General features: G+C 37.6%; 1 protein-coding gene across 1 annotated transcript in view; it reads right to left on the bottom strand.

The window, feature by feature from the left end:
• prdm6 (PR domain containing 6) overlaps positions 1–24010 on the bottom strand; it is a 109808-nt gene that overhangs the window by 9221 nt on the left and 76577 nt on the right. Inside the window, exon 6 of the mRNA XM_042488619.1 lies at positions 9050–9174. Coding sequence (XP_042344553.1) covers positions 9050–9174 — 125 coding nt within the window. The remainder of the gene's footprint in view (positions 1–9049; positions 9175–24010) is intronic.

The following is a 24010-nucleotide window of genomic DNA, read 5'->3' on the forward strand; positions in this document are numbered from 1 at the left end:
TAATATTTGTTGTATGTTCTGTATTTTGGATTTAGGTGAGAAATTTAGTTTGCGTGGCCGATGTGTGTGTCCTGTACTGTTTCATTGTTTGATTTGTCTGTATGTGTTTCGAAAGTTGAAAAGTATAATAAAAATATTGGAAAAAAACCCAAAACTCTTCCTTCTTGTCTTTGTCGTCACCAAAAGAAAACTGGGATGCAGCGTTTGTCGGTTAGAGCTCTGGACCCGACTGCCTGTAGATATCAGAGAAATCAACTCGCTAAATAAAAAACTCGTTTCTTCACTTTAGCCTTTAACTAGCTCTCACATCACACTTACACACTGCTGCACCTCTGTTGTACGTTATATTTTCTTTATTTTTTATGCACTCTTGCATGCAATGCATGCATCTTTTATCCTTATTTTTACAGGTATTTTCAGGTGGGTTTTATCCATGTGAGGATGCATTCTATTCTGATTTTATTTTATTTTTACATGCAGGTTTTATTTTGTCTTTATGTCTTTTTATGTGAAGCACGTTAGGCTGCATTTCTTGAATGAAAGGTGCTATATAAATAACGTTTAGTATTATTATTATTCGTCATGTGAACCATATGACGACCCCTCCCAGCCATCCCGTCTTCTCTTCTCTGTTTATGTCTTTTTTCTTTTGCTCATTCAGTTTGACGTTGTGTACATTACATTCATCAACATGCACAAAAAAGTCAAACAGCTGCAGAGAAAATGTGAAATTAATCAAATTTAGGAATAAAGAACTACGTTTCTCTGAAATCTGAGCGTAACTCAAATGATCTTAATTCGTTATTTAGATGCACTCATGACAGCAACTTTGGTTTGTTGCATTTTTGACTGAAAACGCTGAAACACGATCACTTTGTTTAGAAATCTTATTAATGTGCTGACAAAATGTTTTTGCATAAGGAATATGGTTTCACTCAAGGCTGGCTTTATTCTATATTTTTGTTATTGTCAATATTTTCCATGAAAAGAACAAAACCAAAACAATGTGTCAGTCTCTTTTCCAAGATTTTAAGAATAAAAAAAAAAATAAAAGGAAATAATTAAAAACTGAAAAATATATAGTTTCATTTTTCTAAAGGCTGAGTAATTTCCTAAAACAGCTGCTCGCTGTAGTTTTTATCGCACAAACGGTGCATTTGTTGGGGATCATTTTTTTATTTAAAAAAACCCTAACAAATACATTTTAGCATTTTCAGCAAAGAACAAATATACTCAGCTAAACATCTCAGCCACAAAAAAAAAACGCTTTCGGCGTATGAGTGTGGCGCCAAACGCCATCGTGTGCATCCACATGCAACGCGCACGAACGGCGTCAGATGAGAACGCAGTTGGACTCAATCAGTGGCGTGTTTTTGTACGTTAGCCGATGAACACAGGGCGCATCGACATAGCGTCCTCGAGAACGCGGCAGGAAGGAATCGATGGCGTTTTTATGACACACTGCCAGATGGGCGCGTCCACATGCAACAAGCACAGGCGGCCGTGTGCATTTGTGCATTTGTCGACATCACGATAACGGCATCCCGGAGCGTAAACAGCTGACGCAGAAGGAAACCTAAAACGTCACGATGGAAGGTCACCGACAGAGCGGCGCCATGTGACGAGCTCAGAGCGAGAGCGGGCGGATAAACTGAGCCGGAGAGTTTCTGTCTTTCTCTCTTTACTGGTGTGAAGAACAGTTCAGACGATGTTGCCAAAGCTTTGATAGAAATCGATAACGTTAAGTTACCAGAGATAATAAAGTCTCATGAAATCAATGGAGGCAATTATAATAACGGTGATAATAATACGTCACATAAAGTGAAGATGAAGCCAGAGGAGTTCACTGCAGAGGAGGAGAAAAGCACATCCTCCTCGCTGCGCTCCCTCCTGCACTGAAATCTTCATCACTCTCTATTTCCTCCTCTTAAAATGTCCCAAAAATGAGAGACAAGGTGACAAGAACCTGAAAACTGACTGAAAATTAATTCTTTTAATTAAAGGAGTTAATTTAGAAAATAATTAAAAATAAGAAAATCTCTAGAAAACTATATATATATATATATTTAAATTTCATTAAATATATTTAATTAAATAAAAAAAATATGTTAGAAAAAAATAAACATATGTTGTTGTTTTTTATTTTCAGCACTTTTTGGATCATTTACTTGTTTGTATTACTTAACTTTTTTGCTTATTTTCATGGAATTTTCTTGTAACTTTTTCCTTTTTCCTGGCTTATTTTGGGGCAGTGTTTTGTTAAATTGCTCATGGCCTTCTCTCCAAGTTTCTGAAAGAATTAAAACCATTTTGCTGTGGTTTCAAAGGGTTAAATCCCATTTTTGTTTATCTTCCTCTTCCCCATTTCATCCTCTCCTCTACTTTTTCCTCTTTTGTCCTCGCCTTAAAAAAAGGTGTTGCAGAGAAGTAAAATAAAAAGAGGAGTGAGTGAGAAAAAGGAGGAAGAGAAGGACGCTGATGAGTCCCCCTGCAGCGATGTCTCCTCCTCCGTCGCTGCACATGCTGTTGTTGTTAGGCGGCGGCCGAGCTGCGGAGCGTCAAGCCGACAGGCTCTGATTGGATGGAACGTGCATGAGTAAACAACCACCGTGTGTGTGTGAGTGTGTGTGTGTGTGTGTGTGTGTGTGTGTGTGTGTGTGTGTGTGTGTGTGTGTGTGTGTGTGTGTGAGAGTGTGTGTGTTTTTGGTGTTTGTTGTTGATGTTTGAATTCTTGAAAGAAATGAAGCCTGACTGTCACAATGTTTGGAAACTCGAAACTGCAGTTTAAAAAAAAAACAACAAACAAACAAACAATGTATGTCGTATTTGCTGAAACCGTTACTATGGTCACACAGTTCGTACGGTTTCCATCACAGATTTGCGTAAAACTCCAAGCAGGTGTGTTTAAGATACTGTGTTTTCTGTGAATATATATATATACACATTTTTTTCTTGCTTTATTTATTTCTTGTTGAGTTGCTCATCGACCCTCGACCCATCTTTTTGCAATAAATCACTCCATGTGCTCAGGTTTCAAAGGGTTAATCATGATTAACTATTGGAATTTACCATTAAACAGTCCAAAATATAATCAAATTTAAAAGCAGGTGCAGTGACTTTAGGAGGAGCACCATGTGCCTGCCAAAGGGTTGTAAAGGGTTGCAAACTACAAAAACCCAAAATATGGCCCTGCTAAAGCATTTATTGGTTTTATTTATGTGGTTTGGACGTAAAATCGGTCTAATCACTTTAAGTTCTTTAATTTTGGAAAAATCTGAACATAGAGGAATTTTAACAGTCTGACTTGATGTATGTTCTGAACCATTAACTGCTGTACAAAAATAACAAATAAATAAAATAAAATAAATTTAAATATAAATATATTTAAATAAAATAAAATAAAATAAAATAAGGGAGGTCAGCATAACTTTTGGCAACCCTGGTTTGCACTCACTTGCCTTAAATTGTCTGCTGGGGGACGAGTAAAGTATTTTGAACTGAATTCACAGTCTGAGTCAAATAACAATAATAATGCAGTGAAATAACTGATTCATAGACACTTTGTAGCTTAGATTGTTTTTAGTAACACACTGCAGGACTCTAAAAAGGATTTAAACCGGGAACTACAGGAGACTGAGTCTGCACTGACCAGCTCTCAGTCTCAGTCTCTCCGTCGGCGCTCTTTTCACCAGCAAATGTCAAACTTGAAATGTCTTTTTTCTACTGAGGACACAAAGTCACTGTCGCGCGCTGTCTCCAGTGCGCCGTTCTGACGTCACGCTCCTTTGTGGGCACAATCAGCAGATAACGATGCCATGGAAAACCCAAATGCAGTTAGCAGCAAACTGTCTTTAATTTAGAGCAGAGCTGCTGTCTCTCTGTACAAAAGAAGCGTAATCTAATTTCACCTCATTTGGACGCTAACAAACTTTTTTCACTGCAGGGTGGAACAAAAGCGAATCCTCCAACAAAAACAAATCCTCCAGTCTTTGTTTGCTCCGACGCAGCGTGTGTCGGTACACGATGTATCTGTGTTTTGTACATCTGTGCTTTCAACCCTCAGGGACTGTTTGTGTTTTATGCGCTTTTCATTCTTCATTTTTTTTGATAAATCTGTCTGTGTTCATGCATATGGCACACATTTTCACAGGATTGTGTATCTGAGTGTAATCAGTGAATTTGCAGCTCAGCTCCTACAATAAGTCTAAAATACACTGTGGAAACTAAATAGTTACATTCAGACTGTTCAGGTGAAAAAATGCTCCATTGAAACCCATTCAAACTGACATTTTTGATCCCACAGCCATCAGAGCAGAAAAACAGGACTTGTATTATTTCTGGGTGTCATTCTGGGCTTTTGACTCTGAATTTATCATTTTGACTATTTTCCACCTGATGACATTTTTTTTTTTTTAACTATATTTAGCATATGGAAAAAATGCGGGAAATGTTCTCTCGGTGCACTGTCACAATCAATGCTGCTGTTATTCACTGACATATCCCACCAAAAAAAACCTACTTAGCATGTAGTTTATTAAAAATATAATTATTATTTATTTCAAAAACATTGCAGAATCAGGACAAAAACCTGGTATTTAAAAGGATTAAAAACCTTAAAAATCAATGAATATTTTATGTTCAATGATTAGGACTGATGTTGGTAAAAAAAAAAGACAAAAAAAAAAAACTAAATAAAATCAGAGAGTTATATTAATGTAAAATATTTTTGTAGCCTGTTTGTGCATTTTGTGTGCAGAGTGATACAGGTGTGAGTATTTGACACAACACAAATAAAACAATCAGTGTTGCTGCTAATCAATGTAATATATCCCATACTGTGATAATTACAAAATCTACTTAGCATGTAGTATACTGAAAATAACTCATTTTTGTGTTTTGTTTTCATCATAAAACATAATGCTTTCTTGTAAAAAAACATGCATTTAAAGGGTTAAAATTCTGAAAATGAATGACTATTTGATATTTATGATCAGCCCTGATGTTAATTAAAAAATAACTCAATAAAAGCAGCAAATAATATTAATGTATCACATTTTATCCTCAGTTATCCAGCTCTTAAGATTCACCACTAACCTGAGAGGCAGGAAACACTGTCAGAAACTGTTGCTCTAAAAAAAATCAGTAACTTTGGACGTTTAGTATTTGTTTTGTCGAACTTTGACTGCTGAAATCGTTTCCTGACATGAGCTGAAGTGCTGAGTAAGTTGAGATATATATTACTAATGAAAGTTAAAAAAGTCACAGAAAACCAAAATCACTCAGATTCAGCCTCAGAGGAGCGTGAACTGTCAGATTTCATGTCCATCCATCCAAACATTGTCAAGAGTTTTTACTTTGGACGACCGTGTTGCACCAAAGAACAGACGAGAACTTCAGCTATGCTGGTAATACTTGAAAGAATAAATAAATAAATCTACATTCAGTTTTTGTTGAAATTCGGGACAAAGGTTTTGTAAGCAACGCACAAGCAGAACAGGTCCTCATAAAAACACAGAAAGACGAACGCGTGTGCGTGCATGGACCGTGCAGAGGCCGCCGCGGTCCCGTCATGACCGGCGATGTCATGTAAGAGAGTCGTTCCATCTGTAAAACAAACCAGTTTGTGGCCAAACGTCTCTAATTTGCAATCAGCACGATCTCATTTAACTGCGACTCTGTGAAAGACGAGCTCCTAATTCAATTCATTTCAATTTAGATTCCACCGATTAAGACTTCTTCTTCATGTTTTGTTTTGGGTTTTTTTTTTTGCTGTGTGATTGTGTAAGAAAAGAAATGTCAAAGTTTGTTTTTTTCCCCCTGCAGGGTAAAGTTACTCTGTCAAATCCGCAGAAAAACAGTTTGAATGGAAACGATATAAACAGGCTGAGTGAGCAGAAAACTGGAGGAGATGTAAACAAAAATAAATTAGTGACAGAGGGAGAGGAAGGATGGACGAGAGGAGGAGAGGAGGAGAGGAGGAGGACAGAGAGGCAGCGGAGGAAGGAGACAAAGGCCACGAGGGACAGAAAGAAAGGAGAGAAAAAAATGGCATTCATAGAGCACATAAAAATCCACGTTTTTTAACAAAAATTGTGTGTTGACGACGTGAACGTCACGAGTGTTTCTCGAAAACAACCGGCTGAAATCACAAAAATGACAACAGCCAGACTGTGTCACGCTTATCTGTTTAAATCTAAAACAACAACGCTGATAATGCTTTTAAAGGCAGTTTTATACGGAAAACTAGACAAACGCCACGTGGTCGTTTGTCTTCGTGCACCAGTCAAGCTGCAGATGCACGTCTGTGAAAACACAGATGCTTCACACACACAACATCTCCACGATCAGCACTTTCTAGAAAAGTGTCACCAGTTCAGTATCTGAACAAATCTGACGCCAATATGATGCTGAGTAATGTCAGAAAAAATGCCAGATGACCTTTGACCACAAAAATATAAAATGACAACTTCATCATTAAAATCTATTTGACATTTGTGTGAAACTGTGTCATAATTACAGCATGAATTCTTGAGAAATGGCCAAAAACATGTTTCATGAGGTCACCTTTGAATGTCAGTCAGCAGATTTAATCAGGTCGTTCTTGAGTCCAGTTTGTGCCAAATTTGAGAAAACTCCCATAAGGCCATCTTCAGATACTGAGTCCACAGCAGATTGTGCAAATTAAAAATGCAAATCTAAAATATGCCTAACGGAAACATGGAAGTTGTGAAAAAAATCCCATTCATTTCAGAAAAAAAAGACTTACATGAGGTGGTATTTGAGGCGATTTTTAAAAAGCCGTATTTCACAAAACGGCAATGGAAACACGTTTTAGTCTTTTCTAGGTCACATGACGCTGTGTCTATGTGTGTCAGTAGGAACTGGCTCCCTCATGATGCAGCAGGAGCTACAGGAGCTGTTATTGCATCACATAACTCAGAGAAAGTTTGAATCCACAATTCCTCTGTGAAATCGTGGACTACATCTCCCAGAAATCCCTCATACATGGACGTATAAGGGGCTCACCTTTCCATCATGGCTCCATAACACGCCTATGTGGCCTAAATAATGACGGCTAGTGCGGTGGCTGGAAATAAAGCTGCTGATGTTTTGAAACATCCATCGCCATGGTTACTGGGATGTTATCACCGGAGGAGAAGCTGCAGAACACGAAAGTTGAGTGGAAACACAACCAAATTCTAGAAATTCCCTGGTGGCTTAATAGAATTAAGTGTGACCTTGACCTTTGACTTGCGTTTAAGAACATCCATCGCCAGTGAATGGTTACCATATGGATGTTACGCACCGGAAGGAGAAACTGCAGAACACGACATTACATTAACGAAATCCTAATCAGGATGTGGAGGAATAGTTTATGAGATAAACATTTATCCTTGAGTTATTGGACGTTTTTGCCTATAAAATGGGAAATAAAGTGCGTTGACAACAAATAAGAGGATGCAAGGGCACGCATGACCTTTCACAAGACATAAAATTCTCATTTTTGTCAAATAACAAGCTGAACAAGAAAGGTGTGAGGAATAGTTTATGCAATTTAGGACGAGTTTATGCCTATAAAATGTTTTCCTAAACTGCGTATGAGTATTGCACGCATGACTTTCACAAGTTAAAAATCAAATAATGAACTTGAAATTTAATTTAGTTTATGCGATAGTCGATATTTGTAAAAATCTAATATTATAGTTTACGGCACCATGAATACTTTTCACTCTCTGCCAGAAAAAGTAAGACATTTACTCAAAATAAGTCATTTGATTTTACAACAAAGCCTGAAAATTGTCAAAGCAAACAAGAACCAAGTGAGTCGAAACATGTGAAATTAGAGCCATGAGGTTTTCATAAATCAACAGAAATATGTTGACAATTAGAGCTTGGATAAAAGATAGAGGCTCATAAATGGGTGTATTTTTGTTTGCAGAAGAAAAGTTTTGATGGAAAACTTGTTTTCCAAAAAAAAAAAAAAAAAAAAAAAAAAAAAAAAACTGGAGCGAGGCCTCGGGTTTAACGCCGCGCCGCACAAATGCCGACATTTTAGCAAATAAATAAAAACGATTCCAGTCTTGTTTTGACTGGCTCTGTTTGACAGACAAATCAATCAGACAGCAGCAAGTCTGTAAAGAAAGACGAAAAAAAACTGCCTTCAGCGCGTTGTTTTTGTGGCCGCCAAAGAGTTTAAATACTGTCGGTAATAAAATTAGAGCGACATCCAAAGAAAACGGCTGTTGTTTTTTCCTGCGGACGGAGGAGCCGAGAGGTTTGGCTCACGTTTGTTTGGATGTCATTTACATCTGCATCATTCGGCTGACGATTTATCGGATTCATCACGAAGCAGCTGAACAAACGTGAAGCTTCGAGTCCGAGGACGAACTCATTATTCAGCCAACGTGAAGATTTTTATTCGACACTTTAAACCCGACGTACTTTTTAACACTTTTCTGTTCTCGGAGTCAAACTTGTGACCTGGTGGAGTTTTAGATGAGACGACGTTAATACTTGTTAATATTAACCCTTTGAGACCTGGATCGACATCGCTTTTCTTACACTTCACAAACTATTTGACCCTTTGAAACCTACGCAGTTTTTTTTGTTTGTTTTTTTTTTTTTCATATATAACATGACGTAAAGGCAATGACCTAAATGGAAATGGCAAAAACTGATTAGAAAATCATAAAAAAAAAACAGAAAAATGTCCAGAAAACGACATTTTAATAAATTAAATCATGTTATGGAAATAACAATTTCAATTTCAACAATTTCTCCTTTTTTTTAAAAAAACTTTTTTTAAAAAAACTAAGGTAATTTTTAGCATTTCACATTTTTTTGCCTGAGCAGCATTTTGAATTCTGCGGTGCTTTCGTTGTTGCTGTGTTGTACGTAGCTCCTTCAGTCTGTAACTAATTTATTCTTATTGTTCGAATGTCTCATCTGGTATGTTAACCTGTCATGTGCCAACTCATCCAAAACCAAGACGAATTTAAATCATGGGGGGAAAGTGAGTAAAGAAGGAAAGGAGAGCAGCGTTTCTTACGGTTTTCGTCCTGAGCGATGCACTGCAGCGGGATGCCGAAGAAGGAGGTGTAGGAGTCGTTGTACCAAACCAGCAGCTCTGTTCCTCGGGGGATATCCATACACGCTCTGTAGAAAATACACGACCTGCAATCCAAACACAAACACCTTTAATGTGAAGAGTGACACACATTTTACCGCTGTTATTAACTTGTGGATGTTTTGGCCCATTGAAGTGCAGCATCCTGAAAATACCTGAGAAAAAAACGAGATAAAGAGCGATACAGGACGAGGATCTGTTCCTGTACTCAGGCCGAAGATGTTATTATATTGTTATGATTTTAGCAACAAATCATTAAAAATGATGTGGTGAAAGAACATAAAGACAATGACGGATGGATTACAACCAAAAAAAAACCAAACCAAAAACCCCAAACAATACAGAAACTCTCCCTTTAATAACTTTCATGGCTTTAAAGGTGCACCTGAATGCACCATAAAGTCCCTTTTTGCTGTGAGCGTCAAACTCGTCTCCGACACAGACAGACAGCAGAGGACAGAAGCAGCACGATGTAAAAGACACCAAAACTCAGCAGAGACACTCAGCATATGTTTTTTTAAATTATGTGATCAATCTGATAAAATCATTCATCTGCCGTGAAGCCGACAGCGTTTGGAGGTTTACTCGCCAAACAGAAACGGCAGGCGTTCATTTTTTTTGATTATGACACATTAAGTGCAAAAGCACCATCTGCAGCATCTTTTGAATCTTTTTTGTTTAATTTGATTTATTTTGCCTTTAATGTCGTGCAGTTAGAGAGTCTGGAAAGGGGGAGAGATTGTGGATGACGCTCCTCTTGCTGAGTTAGACGCCCCTAAACTCAAATTTTGATCATTTTCTTGATTACAAAACTACATATTGATTGTTGGAGGAGTCTGATCATTGAAATCTTTCTCCATGAACGTCCACAGCTACAGGTGTCCCCATAATTCACAGCTTTCTGACGGGACGTTAAACTGCGTCTGACGGGCGAAATCAAACCGCTGAGTAAGCGATCTGCAGCGTGGATGGACGGCGTGACGTGTCCCTGACTCTGTCCAGGTCGGATTTTTGGAAAACGTTTCCCATCTGATAACAGCTCGATTTCACATCTGACCAAACCCAAATGATTTATGGGAAATATCTGGTGTCTCTCACTCTGTTCAGCAGCTAATGATGTTGTTCAAACACGCAGCCAGTGAGCAGAGCGGTTCCCGGGGTCACAGCGCCGCTAAAACAACACGCCGTCCGCCCAAAAACATCATTCTAACAACGTGAGCAAACGCCAGGTTAGAAACCACATTTTTTACTTCCAGCTCAAATTATTTTAAAACTATTTCCCACAGTTTGTTTTTTTGTTTCTCGTGGCGAGGTGGCAGAGTGTCGCACACACCAGACTGTAACTCAGAGGTCACAAGTTCAACTCCCACATGACTGCCAGGGTTTCCCGCCAAAGGGTCTTCGGGCCTGAAGACTAATTACTCTGTGCAAACAGCCTGAGGCAACCACTTAAAGTGAGAAGAAATGATATTTAATCCAAACCACAACTGCTTTTTAACGTCCAAAATAATTCAAAGCACATTGAGTTTCTTTCTGTGAGAAAAGTTCAACTAATAAAGTTTGACTCGACTTCAGTAAAACTCCTCTTGATTCAATCAAAAGCCTCATTTAACCTTCGAAATGTTCAAATATCGACAAAACCAGAGCTCAAATTCAGCCTGATCATCCAACACTTTAAATTTCCTTTTACATAATGTGAAACATTTGATGGAACAACTTTATTTTATGAGTGATTAACTTAAAATGTGTGTTCATCAATGTGGTAATTAACAAAAACACTTCAGAATAAATAAATATATATATTAACAGTATCTTGGCTTGAATCTCTGCAAAAAGGTTGATGAATGTGAAGTCAGTGGAGAAATAAGAGCAGAGCTGCATGTGCAGATGGACAGGCGCATTTCAGGTTATCAAAGTGATAAGATGCTGAACAAGTTTCTTGTATTTTTATTTTTTTATTGTACTAATCTATTTTCCTGTGTAGAGGCACGTACCGCCATGAATCATCATTTATGTCTGTTTGCTGAGTGAATTGTTCTTTTTTTTTGTTATGCTTTCTATTGTCTGAAAGGACAACGTTGAATAAAAAAAAATTGTTCAAAAAATGATAATAATAATAATAATGTTAATTGGAAGTAATTAACTTGTTTGGGTTATCATCTTAAAAACACGTGTTCATAATTTGAAACCTGGATCGTTGTCACTTTTCATGAGTCGCATTCGCGCAGCATTTAATCTGAACACTTAAAAATATCAGTTTAATTTCTTTCAGAAACACGGAGGGAAAAGGGCAACAAGCAACTTGACAAAAAATGTCCCACAAGCTGCAAAAAAAAAAAAGAAGAAAATAAAGAAAATGATCATGTTCTTATAAGCTGGGGTTAAATGTCAAAAGAACTATATTTAGAATTATTACAATGAAATATTAATTAATTCAATATTTAAAATCATTTTACAGAATTATTATATTTAGAAGCATTTTTTAAAAGTAATTTCTTTGCTTTTTTAAAACTTTCCTGTATTTTTTGTTTGGTTTTTTTTGTAATTTTCTTGTACTTTTTACGAACTTCTTGCTTATTTGAAAGTCCTTTCCTCTAACGTTGCTCATTTTGTCCAGGAAATCCAGCCACTCAGCTCAGGTTTTAAAGGGTTAAATACTTAATTACCATACTTACAAACACGTTTTTTAAAAAGCTGATAACCCATAAAAGTTTTCACATTATTTATAATGAATTTTTATATAATGTTATGTACTCTTACCAGAATTATGAACACAAGTTGATTACTAGTAAAAAAAAATTAAATAGGTCCAATATTTTTTTCACATTATTTAAAAGGAGTTTTAAAGTGTTAAGAAATGCACAAACATAAAAAAAATACTGTTATTTAAAAAAAAAAAAAATCATTTCAGCCCATTACTTAAAACTGAAGTTGATTAAGAATCCCGCTGACTGTTTTCTAAATCAGCATTTATTTTCAGATTGATTTCCTTCCTTCGAGGCAGACGTTTGATTTCTTTGAGAAACTGTCTGCAGATAGAAAATCCATCACGGTCACAATTTAGACGACTTTATTTTCTCTGTCAGTGAGACTCTCAGGAGGAAGAGGAGGAGGAGGAGGAGGAGGAAGAGGAGGAAGAGGAGGAGGATCAACACAGAGAAGGAGAATCTGAGGAGGATAAATAACCAAAGGAGAACAAGACAAATAGACAAAAGTTAAAAAGACAAAAAGTGAAAGAGAGGAGGAGGAGGAGAAGGAGAGGAGGAGGAGGAGGAGGAGGAGGAGGAAAGGAGGAGGAGGAGGAGAAGGAGAAGGAGGAGGAGGAGGAGGAGGAGGAGGAGGAGAAGGAGGAGAGGAGGAGGAGGAGGAGAAGGAGGAGGAGGAGGAGGAGGAGGAGAAGGAGGAGAGGAGGAGGAGAAGGAGGAGAACACAGAATCTAAGGGAGGATAAATAACCAAAGGAGAACAAGACAAATAGACAAAAGTTAAAAAGACAAAAAGTTAAGTGAAAGAGAGGAGGAGGAGGAGGAGGAGGAGAAGGAGGAGGAGGAGGAGGAGGAGAAGGAGGAGGAGAAATGTCTGCTGTGTGACACAATGTTTATTTAATAAAGTTAGAAGACATCAAGCTCAAATACTTTGAGGGAGCAAATGGAAAGAAAGAAAGAAAGTCTGAAATAGAGACAAGGAAATGAGAAAAGGGGAGACAGAAGAAAAGAAATACAGATTTAGTTTAAACAAAATAACATAATGTGTATATAAACTGTACAAGCACAACAACACAAACACGTCTCAGCACAGTTTTTCTTTCTTTTTTTTACCAGACGCAGAAAAAGTGCTGCCACATTAAGATGCCACAGTTATCACACCGTGTGCATTTGCTTTAGTATTTTCTAAAGGCAGATTTTTTACACACATATACTGACCACAAACTTATTTTAAATCATTTAAAATGATCCTTTTTTATCTTTGCACCTCTTGTCTGCACTTTTATTTTTAAAAAGTGATTTTTTATTTTTATATTATTATTTTAATCATTTAATAATTGATTTGACCTTTTATATCTTTTCTCTTTTATTATAAATCTGTATCTTTTACTATGTTTTTAATTTTGTTGTTCCTTGAATATGTTTGTAAAAATGTGATACAAAAACTTCAAACATCAAAAGTGTCAATAAAACTTTTTTAATCAAAAGTTCAACATCTCAATATTTACAAAATAATAACAATAATTGCACCTGTTTTTTTTTAGGTGATGAATCTTCCTGCTCAGTTTTTTGAGGTTTCTTATTTTACATCATGAGATTGATCAGGAATGTTTTCTACAGAACTTTGGCCAAAAATATCTGTTACAAGTCACTGTGTGGAAATTTATTGCATCTTGGAAATACAAAAGTTACTAAAAAAAAATATACAATACCAGCACGCTCTTCATCAGATCGTGTGATGAAGAGCGTTTGCAGCTGCAAACGTCACCTCGGAGTGTGACTGACTTTGAATAATATTTTTCGGAGTATAGTTTAGTGTGTGGACTGTTTTTCATCTCCAAAATTGTATACTGGCACAAATGCAAATCATTTCCTCTGTTATTAACAGCGAGTTAAACACTGACAAAGATCTGAAATGTTTGAGGAGAGCAGTTAGTTCAGCCAGTGCGTGTGTGTGTGTGTGTGTGTGTGTGTGTGTGTGTGTGTGTGTGTGTGTTTTATTAATTCTTTCCACACCGGGGGAGGGGCGGGGTGGTGTTGGCTCCATGTGAAAACACAGCCAGGAGGGACCAGGCTATAAATCAAACATACCCAGTGACCTCCCAGGATAAAAAGCGAGCGAGGCGTCCACAAAACACGCGGCGGCTTGTATGTATTTAAAACAAATGTATGTGTTTAACACGTACACGCTGCTACGTTCAGGAGGGGCTGTGTTATAAATCAAACACATCCAACAGGCGCTCAGGTATGAAAAATAAAGCCCCCCGCCGCCTTACAGCAGCGCGCTCGAGTTTTTAATACGTGTTCGTCTGGCGGATCGGAGGGACGCAGCATCGCCAGCTCTCTGATCTCCTGTTCTGTTTTCACACAAAGCAAAAAAAAAAAAAAAGCTTTATGATCAGCTTTTAAATAATAAAACTCGGGATCATAAATCCAACAAACCAAACACCTAACAAGGTGTAATAATGCGTCTGTATAAACATGCCGATCTGAAGCATTCGTGCTGACAGAGCGTCACGAGGCCCGTCCACCGGTCGCTGCGGTCTGGCCCGACGCAGCGGCCGCCGTCTGAGGTTTGGAGAGTCGACGACCGAAATGACTGAACAGGCGGTTAGATCATCATCTGACGAGTCGGCGCTGCAGCAGCCGCTGATTTAAACTTTGGTCAAAGCCAGTTAACGGAAGAAGGAAAACATCTCAATGAAGAAAGTCTGCGTAAAAGTCAGGAAACGGGTCTCTGAGCGTTCTCCCTCTGACTTTGCATTTCGGGCATTTTTTAAAGCTTTGGAGGCTCACAGAGGAGCTTAAGCTCCAACAAAAGGTGCAAGTTGATGCAGACTCAGTTTTTTGGGTCCAAATTGTGCAATTTCTTTCAAAAAGGCAATAAGCAACTTGGCAAGAAATACTCCACAAATTGCAGAAAATAGGTAGATATAAAATTATTTTTAAAAAAGCAAGGGAAACATTTGTGGGGAAAAAATGCCAGGGAAGCTATATGTAGAATAGTCATAATTGCAGATTTAATTAATTTTTTAAAAACATTTTTTATCCATAAATTTTAAAAATAACAGTTCCAGGGAATTTCTTTCTTTCCTTTTTTTTTACTTCAGTTTTCCTTTTGTAAATTTTTTTCAAGGAAATTAATTTTCAGGTCATTTTCTTGTACTTTTTACTAATTTTTTTGCTAATTTATTCTCTTCGTTGCCTTCTTCCCATGTTTATAAAGGGTTAATACAATCATGGAGCCATGCAGCCACTGCACTGTCAACAACACAGCCATGACATGTGTTAATATAATATTAATATTTCACAATAAAAACCCTTTTGTTAACAACCCTTTTTGTTTTATTTTGAAACTGAAATAGTAAAGGTTCAGTAAAATGTCTGCGAGAGAAAGACATTCAACGTGTAATTAAAGGAGACATGATGTCTACACCATCAAAAGACCATTTTTATTTTCTATTTTTAGTAAAAAACGGTTCACAGAAACAACAGGCGAAGCTCCTTTATTGTAGAAGTGCAGCAGCTGAGCTGCGCCTGAGCAGCACTGCTGATGGTCATCACTACTCTGCCACGTTACGCACATCTCTGCTGCAAAAACACAAGAAAACACTGCCAACAGCGCCGCCCTGCAGCCCGAACTCTTTCTCCTCCGTACCATCACTCTGCCTCTCTCCATCATGGTGTTCCCGTATTTTATTTCTCTTTCCCTCTTGATTCAGTCCCATGAAACTTCAGCCATTTATGCAGGAGAAGTTTTCAATCGCAAAACACACAACTGTCAAGAAGCTGACCCCATCCAGGCCCGGGGGAATACTGCGAAATTACAGCTGCCACATCAGGTTCAAAGATCTAATCTGAAGACCAAACTCTAGCCCAAACGAGAAGGACATAAACTAGAACGCATGGCTGTTACTGGGCAGGCTGAAGTTTGAATAAGGTGATAAACGTCTGAACACTAATGACCGAACTGAACTAAGTTGCTTTGCTGGATTAAATCAGCATTCACACGTGTACACATCAAATTTTCGTATGAGAAAAAAAATGATGCTGTATTTTTCGGTGGCTATTTTCAGCTCCGGTGAGTTTTACAAATTGTCCTGAGGCTCAGTCAAAAATAAAGTACATTACACACCTGTTTTTGCTCCAAACACTGCCAGTTTCTTTTAAATCTATAATTAGTGTTGAGACATGAGTAACTAAATGAGCATCCTAAAAACTGGGAGGGTCCTTACAAAATTAAAATGGTTGTTCCTTCACTCTTTGTTGCCGTGTTTGCCCTGCCCATTCATTACTGCCATACCTAACCACTGCCAAAAAGCACAGACTGGATGTGTCGACCTTATTTTAGAGCTGGACTTGATTAAAACACTTTGTGGCGCAGCAAGAAACTATTTGGTGAGTAGATTAAACTGACAATAAATGACCAAAAAAATACAGAATACTTAAGTACATCTCACCTAAAACCTAAATTGAATTAATGAATTAAAGAGTTCATTGATCATCTGCAGGAGTCGGATGCTCAGGACAGCCTTGCCTGATCTGATGGACCAAAAATAAGATTAAACTGCAATAAGAGACACAACAACCTCAGGTAAGTGCAGTTATGTTTGACGATGTGACAATCATAGAAAGAATAAAAATGTAGCAACTTTATTTCATTTTGCAGAGTTGGCCTTAGCTATAATTTATTTATTATTAAACTAGATTAAGCTAAAAAAAAATGAGATTTTATTTTTAGTTTATTTCATTTAAATTCAAATGACGCATCAGCCCAAGAGTCAGAAGCAGAAAAAATGCAGAAAAAGGGATTTGATAATAAAATAAATTTAAAAATATATTAAAATCTATATACATTATTTCAGTTATGCAGAAAATGCATGTCCATGATTGATACTTGTACTGGATAACTGAAATACACACATGGCGTGCAGTATATTTATTGTAAAAAAAATATAGAAATATAGCCCATAAATATTATTGCAAAGATGTATGGCAGTATAAATATGAAACATATGAATATGTACATATATTATGTTAATATTTATGATGATTATGGAAAGGTAGCATATGCATAAATATCCTGAGGTGGAAATAGTGCAGATTAGCTGTCGTGTGAGTGATTGGTGGTGGCTGATGGAGACGACAGTGTGACATTATGTTTATTTGTCTCCTTCAGATTATTTTTGAATATGTTTAAATAAACAAGGTCATTCGAGCCTGTATACTCATAGAATAAAACTATACCTTTTAAGTTATATTTCATAATTCTGCATATTAAAAGCATATTATAAGTGTTATGTAATCAGGTGTGCTAAACTTTTTCATGTTTATTTGTATCTACGTGGATTGTGGGAACAAAACTTTTGAAACCGGTCCAGTGTTGACTGTTGCTGGCGGCCCACAGAACAGGTTACGATGTAACGACTCAGCGCAGGCGTGGCCTGAGTGGTTACATCGTAACCTGCTGCAGCTGCCAGCTGAAGCGCTCTCTCTGAATAATGGACCAGTCTCAACAACTGTTGTTCCCATTATTCACAAACTACACACGGATGCTTTGCACACATCTTCCCCCTGGCAGCACAAAAGATCGATACAATCAGGACGGTTTCAAAGTGGACACCAAACGTTCTTGAGTTATAGCTAAAAACATGTATTAAGAGGTCATCGTGACCTTTGACCACCAGATTCTGATCAGTTCATTCTTGAGTCCAAGTGGATGTTTGTGCCAGATATGAGGAAACTCCCTTAAGCTCATCCTAAGATACTGCTTTCACAAAATTTAGATGGAAACAAGGTCACAGTCACCTTGACCTTTGAATGCCAATTTCTAATCAACTCAGCATTGAGTCGAATTTAATGTTTGCGTCAAATATGATGAAATTTCCTTCTTGAGATATGGGTTTCAAAAGAATGAGACGAATGCAAGGTCACCATGACCTTGGCTTTTGACCTGCAAAATCTAACCAGCTCATCCTTGAGTTTACTCAACATGTTTATGCCAAATTTGAAGAAATTCCCTGAAGGTGTTCTTGAGTTACTCACAAGAATGAGACTGACTAGGTTACAGTGACCTTCACCTTTGACCACCAAAATCTAATCATTTCATCATTGAGTTCAAGTAAATATTTGTGTTAAATTTTGAAAAAAATTCCCTCAAGGTTTTCTTGAAATATGGCATTCACAAGAATAAGAGACACGAGGTCACAGAATTTTTAAATTTGACCTATGACCACCAAAATCTAATCAGCTCATTTTTGAGTCCAAATGAATATTTGCATCAAATCTGAATACATTTTCTTGAAGTGTTTGTGAGATATCGAACTGTTAATGCGTTCAAAAGAAGTTCCACTTTAAAGGCTACAATTCCATGTACTTTTCATGTATTTTTATGGGTAATTTTAAATAACAAAACAGCACATTATTTTTACATTATTATATAACACTGCAATATTTCAAAAGAATTTTATATTCTCTGCAAACATTCTAATATTTGGCTTTGTCGTTGAAAAACTTCCCAAGTTACTAAACAAAAGCCTGTATTATTTAGATACCTGCACAGCTACAGTTGTAAAACTATGCACAGCAATATGTCAACTGACTGACTGTGAATTTTCCAAAGTAACTTTTTGTTAAAAGAACAGTGCTTGAATTATTTTAATTCCTCACCATGATTTTGTTTTCTTAAACCCAACAGGCATCATGTTCAGCTGCTGAGGCGGAATTTCCCCAACACGACATGGCGTACGGTACGTCTCGTAAGACCTCATACCATAGATATTTTCTGTCAGTAAAGACATCAAGATCAGAAATGATGTCACACGACGGGGACGGATGAAGGCAGTGGGACAAACCCATGATAACACAGTTGCAGGCTGAGAGAATGAACATTTGACAACCTTAAAGTTACTATTTATAGAAGTTTAATGTGTTTAAGGCATCTTTCAAGTTATTTTGATGATTTATGTTTCTGCTCATAGAAAAATCAAACCCTAGTCCAAAATGATGTGCTCTATGTGCTTCACTATTTGCTAAGTGGTGCAAGAAAAAGTAAAGAGAAATCTGTGAATCTATTATAATCTAGTGGATTAACAGCTTGTTCAAACATTATCAGTATTAAATTGGTGTTAGTAGTTATCAGTGTCAGATAGGTTTGGAGGGCCCTGCTACATTGACTAGCACGTTTAAAATGCTGTTACCGGCTATTAAATGGCCATATGTGTTATGTAGTGACGTTAATCATTCATTTCATTTAAAGCTCCGGAAAACACATTAAGGGGGGAACCCTCATTTTCAATGGTGCCGAGGTACACACAACAAACAATTACCAAAGCAGAAAAATACAAGGCTTTTACAAAATATATAAAAATAAAACAACAAATAAATCTAAAAACAATGAAAGTCACAATTAATGAGATCACAGATTAAACCTTGGAATTCTCCCTGTGTTATCAATGAGGACAGCTTAAAATTTGCATTTAACGGTTGGAGAGTGGAACTGGATGCACAATAAATAACATCACCAAAGTCCAAAACCGAGAGGAAAACAGCATCAACAGTTATTTTTCTGGTGTATGATGGAAAGCAGGATTTGTTCCTAAAAAGAAAGCCTGATTTTGTTTGCAGCAAAGGGCCGAGGCCGAAGTTCTTGCCCTGTTGCTTATTGCCTTTCTTGCATGTCTTCAAAATAAAGCAAACCAATGTGCTTAGATTTGGAAGGTTTTAAGACTTGTGAAGGTCTGTGAATGCAGCACAAGAAAAATTATGTATATCCAAGTTTAAAAGGGTTAAAAGCACTTTTTATGTGAAAGAATGAACCTGTTCTTAAATGTCTTCCTTAAATTTAATGTACGGTTGACAATGATGAAATAAAAATAATGATTCCACATGGAATTATGTAAATTTCTTTTTTATTGTTTTACAGCATCTGATTTTAGGATTGCAATAATCGGAAAAAGTCAGCGAGACAAGACAAAACTGAATGACTTCATAACTGGGAAAAGAGATTCGAAGCAATGTGCAATTTTCCCAGAAGAGTGGAGTAAAAAACCCCTCACGGTGGTGAGATCAGCAGACATCTTCAGTTTGCCTGAGGACAAAGTGAGAGTTGAGATAGAGAGGTGTGTGGCTCTTTGCCACCCTGGACCAAATGTTCTGCTGCTGGTAGTGAAGCCCTCAGATTTTACCGAAGACGACAGACAAAAATTAAAACTCTTCATGAAATTCTTCAGACAAGATGCTTTTAAATACTCGATGGTCATCATAACACAAAATGATTGGGGCGAGAATTCCTCTGTGGATCAACTTATCCAAGACTGCGGACAAAGGCAGTACAGGATGGACTTCGATGATAACGATTTTTATGACGATGATCTTCAAGAACTGATGGAAAAGATGGAGAACATAGTGGATGAGAACGGGAATGGATGTTTGACCTTCACGAAAGAGACTGATCCCAAGATTGTGCATGAAAACCCCCCTCTAAACCTGGCATTGTGTGGGAGACATGGAGCCTGGAAGATGTCAACAGTTAATGCAATTTTGGGAGAAAGAAAGTTTGACCCAACAGCTGACTCATCAGAGTGTGTTAAAAATGAGGCAGAGGTTTGCGGATGTTGGGTTTCCCTGGTGGAGCTGCCTGCTTTGTATGGAAAACCTCAAGAGACAGCGAAGAGGGAATCATTGAAGTGCGTCTCCCTCTGTGAACCAGACGGCGTCCATGCCTTCATCCTGGTCCTACCTTTAGATCCCCCGAGTCACGAAGACAAGAAAGAGTTAGAGACCCTCCAAAACACTTTTAGCTTCAGAATTGATGATTTTACAATGATCGTTTTTATTACGGAGGCAAATCGCAACAGTCTAGAAGTCAAGAGGTTTCTACAGAAAGACAGAGACATCCAACAGCTTATTCAGAGCTGTGGTGGACGATATGAGGTCTGCAACATCAAGGACAGGGATCAGGTTTCTGAGGTGTTAGATACTGTGGAGAAGATGCGAGTTGTGGGATGCAGAGGCTTCACAAAAGCTATGTTCCCCAAGCTTCCGATGAAGAAGCTTACAAGACAAATATCTTTATTGAAGTCAGAAAATCGTAAATATGAGAAGAGAGAGTTTCTAAAGGTGGTGCCGGATGAAGAGCCAGTCAGGATGGTGCAGAGAAGAGAGTCTTGTTTTATAGTGTCAAGTAAAAAGTCTTCCAGGACAGTGCTGAGTACAGAGTCTCCCAGGATGATGCAGAGCAGAGAGTGTCTCCGGATCGTGCTGATTGGGAAGACTGGTAGTGGAAAGAGTGCTACTGCAAACACCATTTTGGGAGAAGACCGCTTTACTTCTGAAGTTTCGAAAAACTCAGTGACGAAGCTTTGCAAGAAGGAAACAGGAGAGATTGATGGCAGGCCCATCGCTGTGGTCGACACCCCCGGTTTGTTCGACACAACTCTGTCCAACGTCGAAGTCTATGAAGAACTTATGAATTGCATCAGTCTGTTGGCGCCAGGACCTCATGTGCTTTTACTGGTGCTGCAGATCGGCCGCTTTACGCAGGAGGAGAGAGAAACTGTGGATCTGATCAAGAAGTTTTTTGGCGAGAAGTCCAAAGACTTCATCATTGTTTTGTTCACCAGAGGAGACGAACTTAAAGACAAAGCTTTTGAGAGTTACATCAAAGCAGAAGGTGATGACTCCTTAGATAAACTGATCACTGAATGTGGAGGAAGATACCATGTCTTCAACAACAACGATCAGAGGAATCGTTCCCAGGTCAGCCAGCTGCTGACCAAGATTGAGTCAATGGTAAACAGAAATGGCGGTGCCTACTACACCTCTGATTTGTTTGAAGGTGCAGAGGCAGCCATACAAAAGGAAAAGGAGAAGATCATAAAGAAAAAGGAACCAGAGATAAAGAGGGAAGAGAGGGAGCTTGAAAGAAAACACCAAGAAGAAATGCGACAGAAGAAGAAAAGAAATAAAGAGCTAACATCTAAATTTTCCCAAGAAATACAGGAAGAAGCCAAACTGGTCAAGAAAAAGGGGGACGTAATGAAGCAGGAACAGGAGAGGAGGAAGAGGGAGAGAGAAGAGGAGGAAATGAAAAAGAAAAGGGAGGAGGAATCCAAACGACATGAGTGGGAACAAAACCTTAAAACTCTGGAGAAAAAACTAAAACCTGGATCAGCAAAACAGACACTTGCTGACAGGATGCTCTTAATACGGAGCAGAGAAGACATGAGAAAGGAACGAGAGGCTTGGGAGCAGGAAAGAAAGGAATGGTGGGACAAACGATATCGAGAAGATGAACAGAGACGAGAGGAGGAGAAAAAACGACTTGAAAAGCTCAGACGAGAGTATGAGCAGGATTTTGAAAGATACGAGAAGAGAAGGAAAGAAGAAGAGAGAACCAGAAGAGAACGGGAGGAAAGAGAATGGAAAGAGTTGGAAGAACTCTACAAGAACAAACTGGAGGATTTAAGAAGGAAAAATGAAGAAGAGGCCAGAAAACAAGCTGAAGAACTCAATGAATTCAGACTGAAATATACCAAGTTTGCTTCAGCTGGGATGTACAATTGCGAAAAGGAAAAGGAGGATCTGAAGCAGAGGCAACAAACCGAAAAAGACCTTTGGCTAAAAAAACTGAGCAGAAAGAAAGCATGCCAGAAAGACTATGACAAACTGCTGAAAAAGCAAGAAGAAGAAATGACCGAGCTGAAAAGGGAGGTTTTTTTACGCAGCAGAGAACGTCTGAACAAAGAAATCAATGAGCTAAAGAAAAAACACGAAGAGGAAAGAGATGACTGGATTTGGGAACATGTACAGAAATCAACAACAGACAGGACTTGTAGCATTTTATGACATTTGGGTTTTTTCCCCAACAGTACAACAGTTTGAAATTTTGCTTTGACAAGTTAACATATTGAGTGAATTTAATTCCTTGTTGCATTGAACTGGTGTACACTGATGGCCTATTTCAAGTTTTTAAAATATATATATGCCAGTTTGTCATTATTGTTTTTCGTCAGCCCTCTAAACTAAATTTGCTGCAAGTTGAAAAAAGATAAAAACATGAAACTTGGCTCGATAACTGGAAAGCATCTGCATATGCTTCCAAACTAAAAAAATCTGCTAATTCACATAATGAGATAAACAGCAAAGTGAATAGCGCCTTTCCTAATTTTGACATAATCAACACCATATTAGCTACACAGCCTTATGGTACTGAGAGAACCATTTCTACAACATATAAGCAAGATGAGTTAAAAAAAAAAAAACATGGTCACAATAAATGGAAAACTTTGTCGTCACCCTGATGGTGCGCTGCTTGCTACTAAAAGTCAAGTAAGGTCTTGAACCCAACATTGTCACTTGCCACTCAAGAAGTGTCTATTTTCTCATGTACATAATAACTGCAGTCTAAAAATGTAACTAAAATCCTTGCTCATACTGTACATATCTGTTGTTATTCATTTGTTTCAATTGTCTTTATTACTAGAGAAGGTAATACTGTATTTGTCAGCACAGGAAAATTAGGATGCCTTAACTGGTCATTGAGAATCACGTGTTTCTTGTTAGTACACGTCACAATTTTAAAAATATATAAAGATAAAGTAATTGAAGAGCTCATTTTGTTTTGTTTTTTTGTAGAGAAACTACATGAGGATGTTCTGTTGTGAATTTTATTATACAAAAAGTGTAAAATATTTTTTTGATTTCTTGACTTGGTGTTTTAAACAATGTTCAACCATTATTTCTAACAGCATATACAGAGGGTAATGAATACTTATGTGGCAAATGTTCAAGCTTACTTCTCAATGTGAAAGAATTGTCTTTTGTCTATGACTATTTCACTTATTTATAGTCAATACTATGTGGAGCAGCAGACTCTGCTTAAGAAGAGAACCAAACTTTTTTCTTGTGATTTTGGTTTCAATGCTACATTGTACTTTCATATTAAAGATCAGTCCATAACGACAAATGTTTGTTATTTTTTAAGAGTGTGTGTGTGTCTGTGGTTGTAGTGTCTGGAAAGATGACATTTTAATCTCTTGCAACAATCAAAATCAATGTTATTATTAGCAGCGAATATTTTAGGGTAGTAACAGCAGTGTTTTTTTTCATTAAGTTGTTATATTTTAATAAATATTTATTAGAAAATCTGCCAGAAAACTACCTGCTTCAGCCTCCAG

The sequence above is a fragment of the Plectropomus leopardus genome, chromosome 6, assembly GCF_008729295.1.
Source record: "Plectropomus leopardus isolate mb chromosome 6, YSFRI_Pleo_2.0, whole genome shotgun sequence".
NCBI lineage: Eukaryota > Metazoa > Chordata > Actinopteri > Perciformes > Serranidae > Plectropomus > Plectropomus leopardus.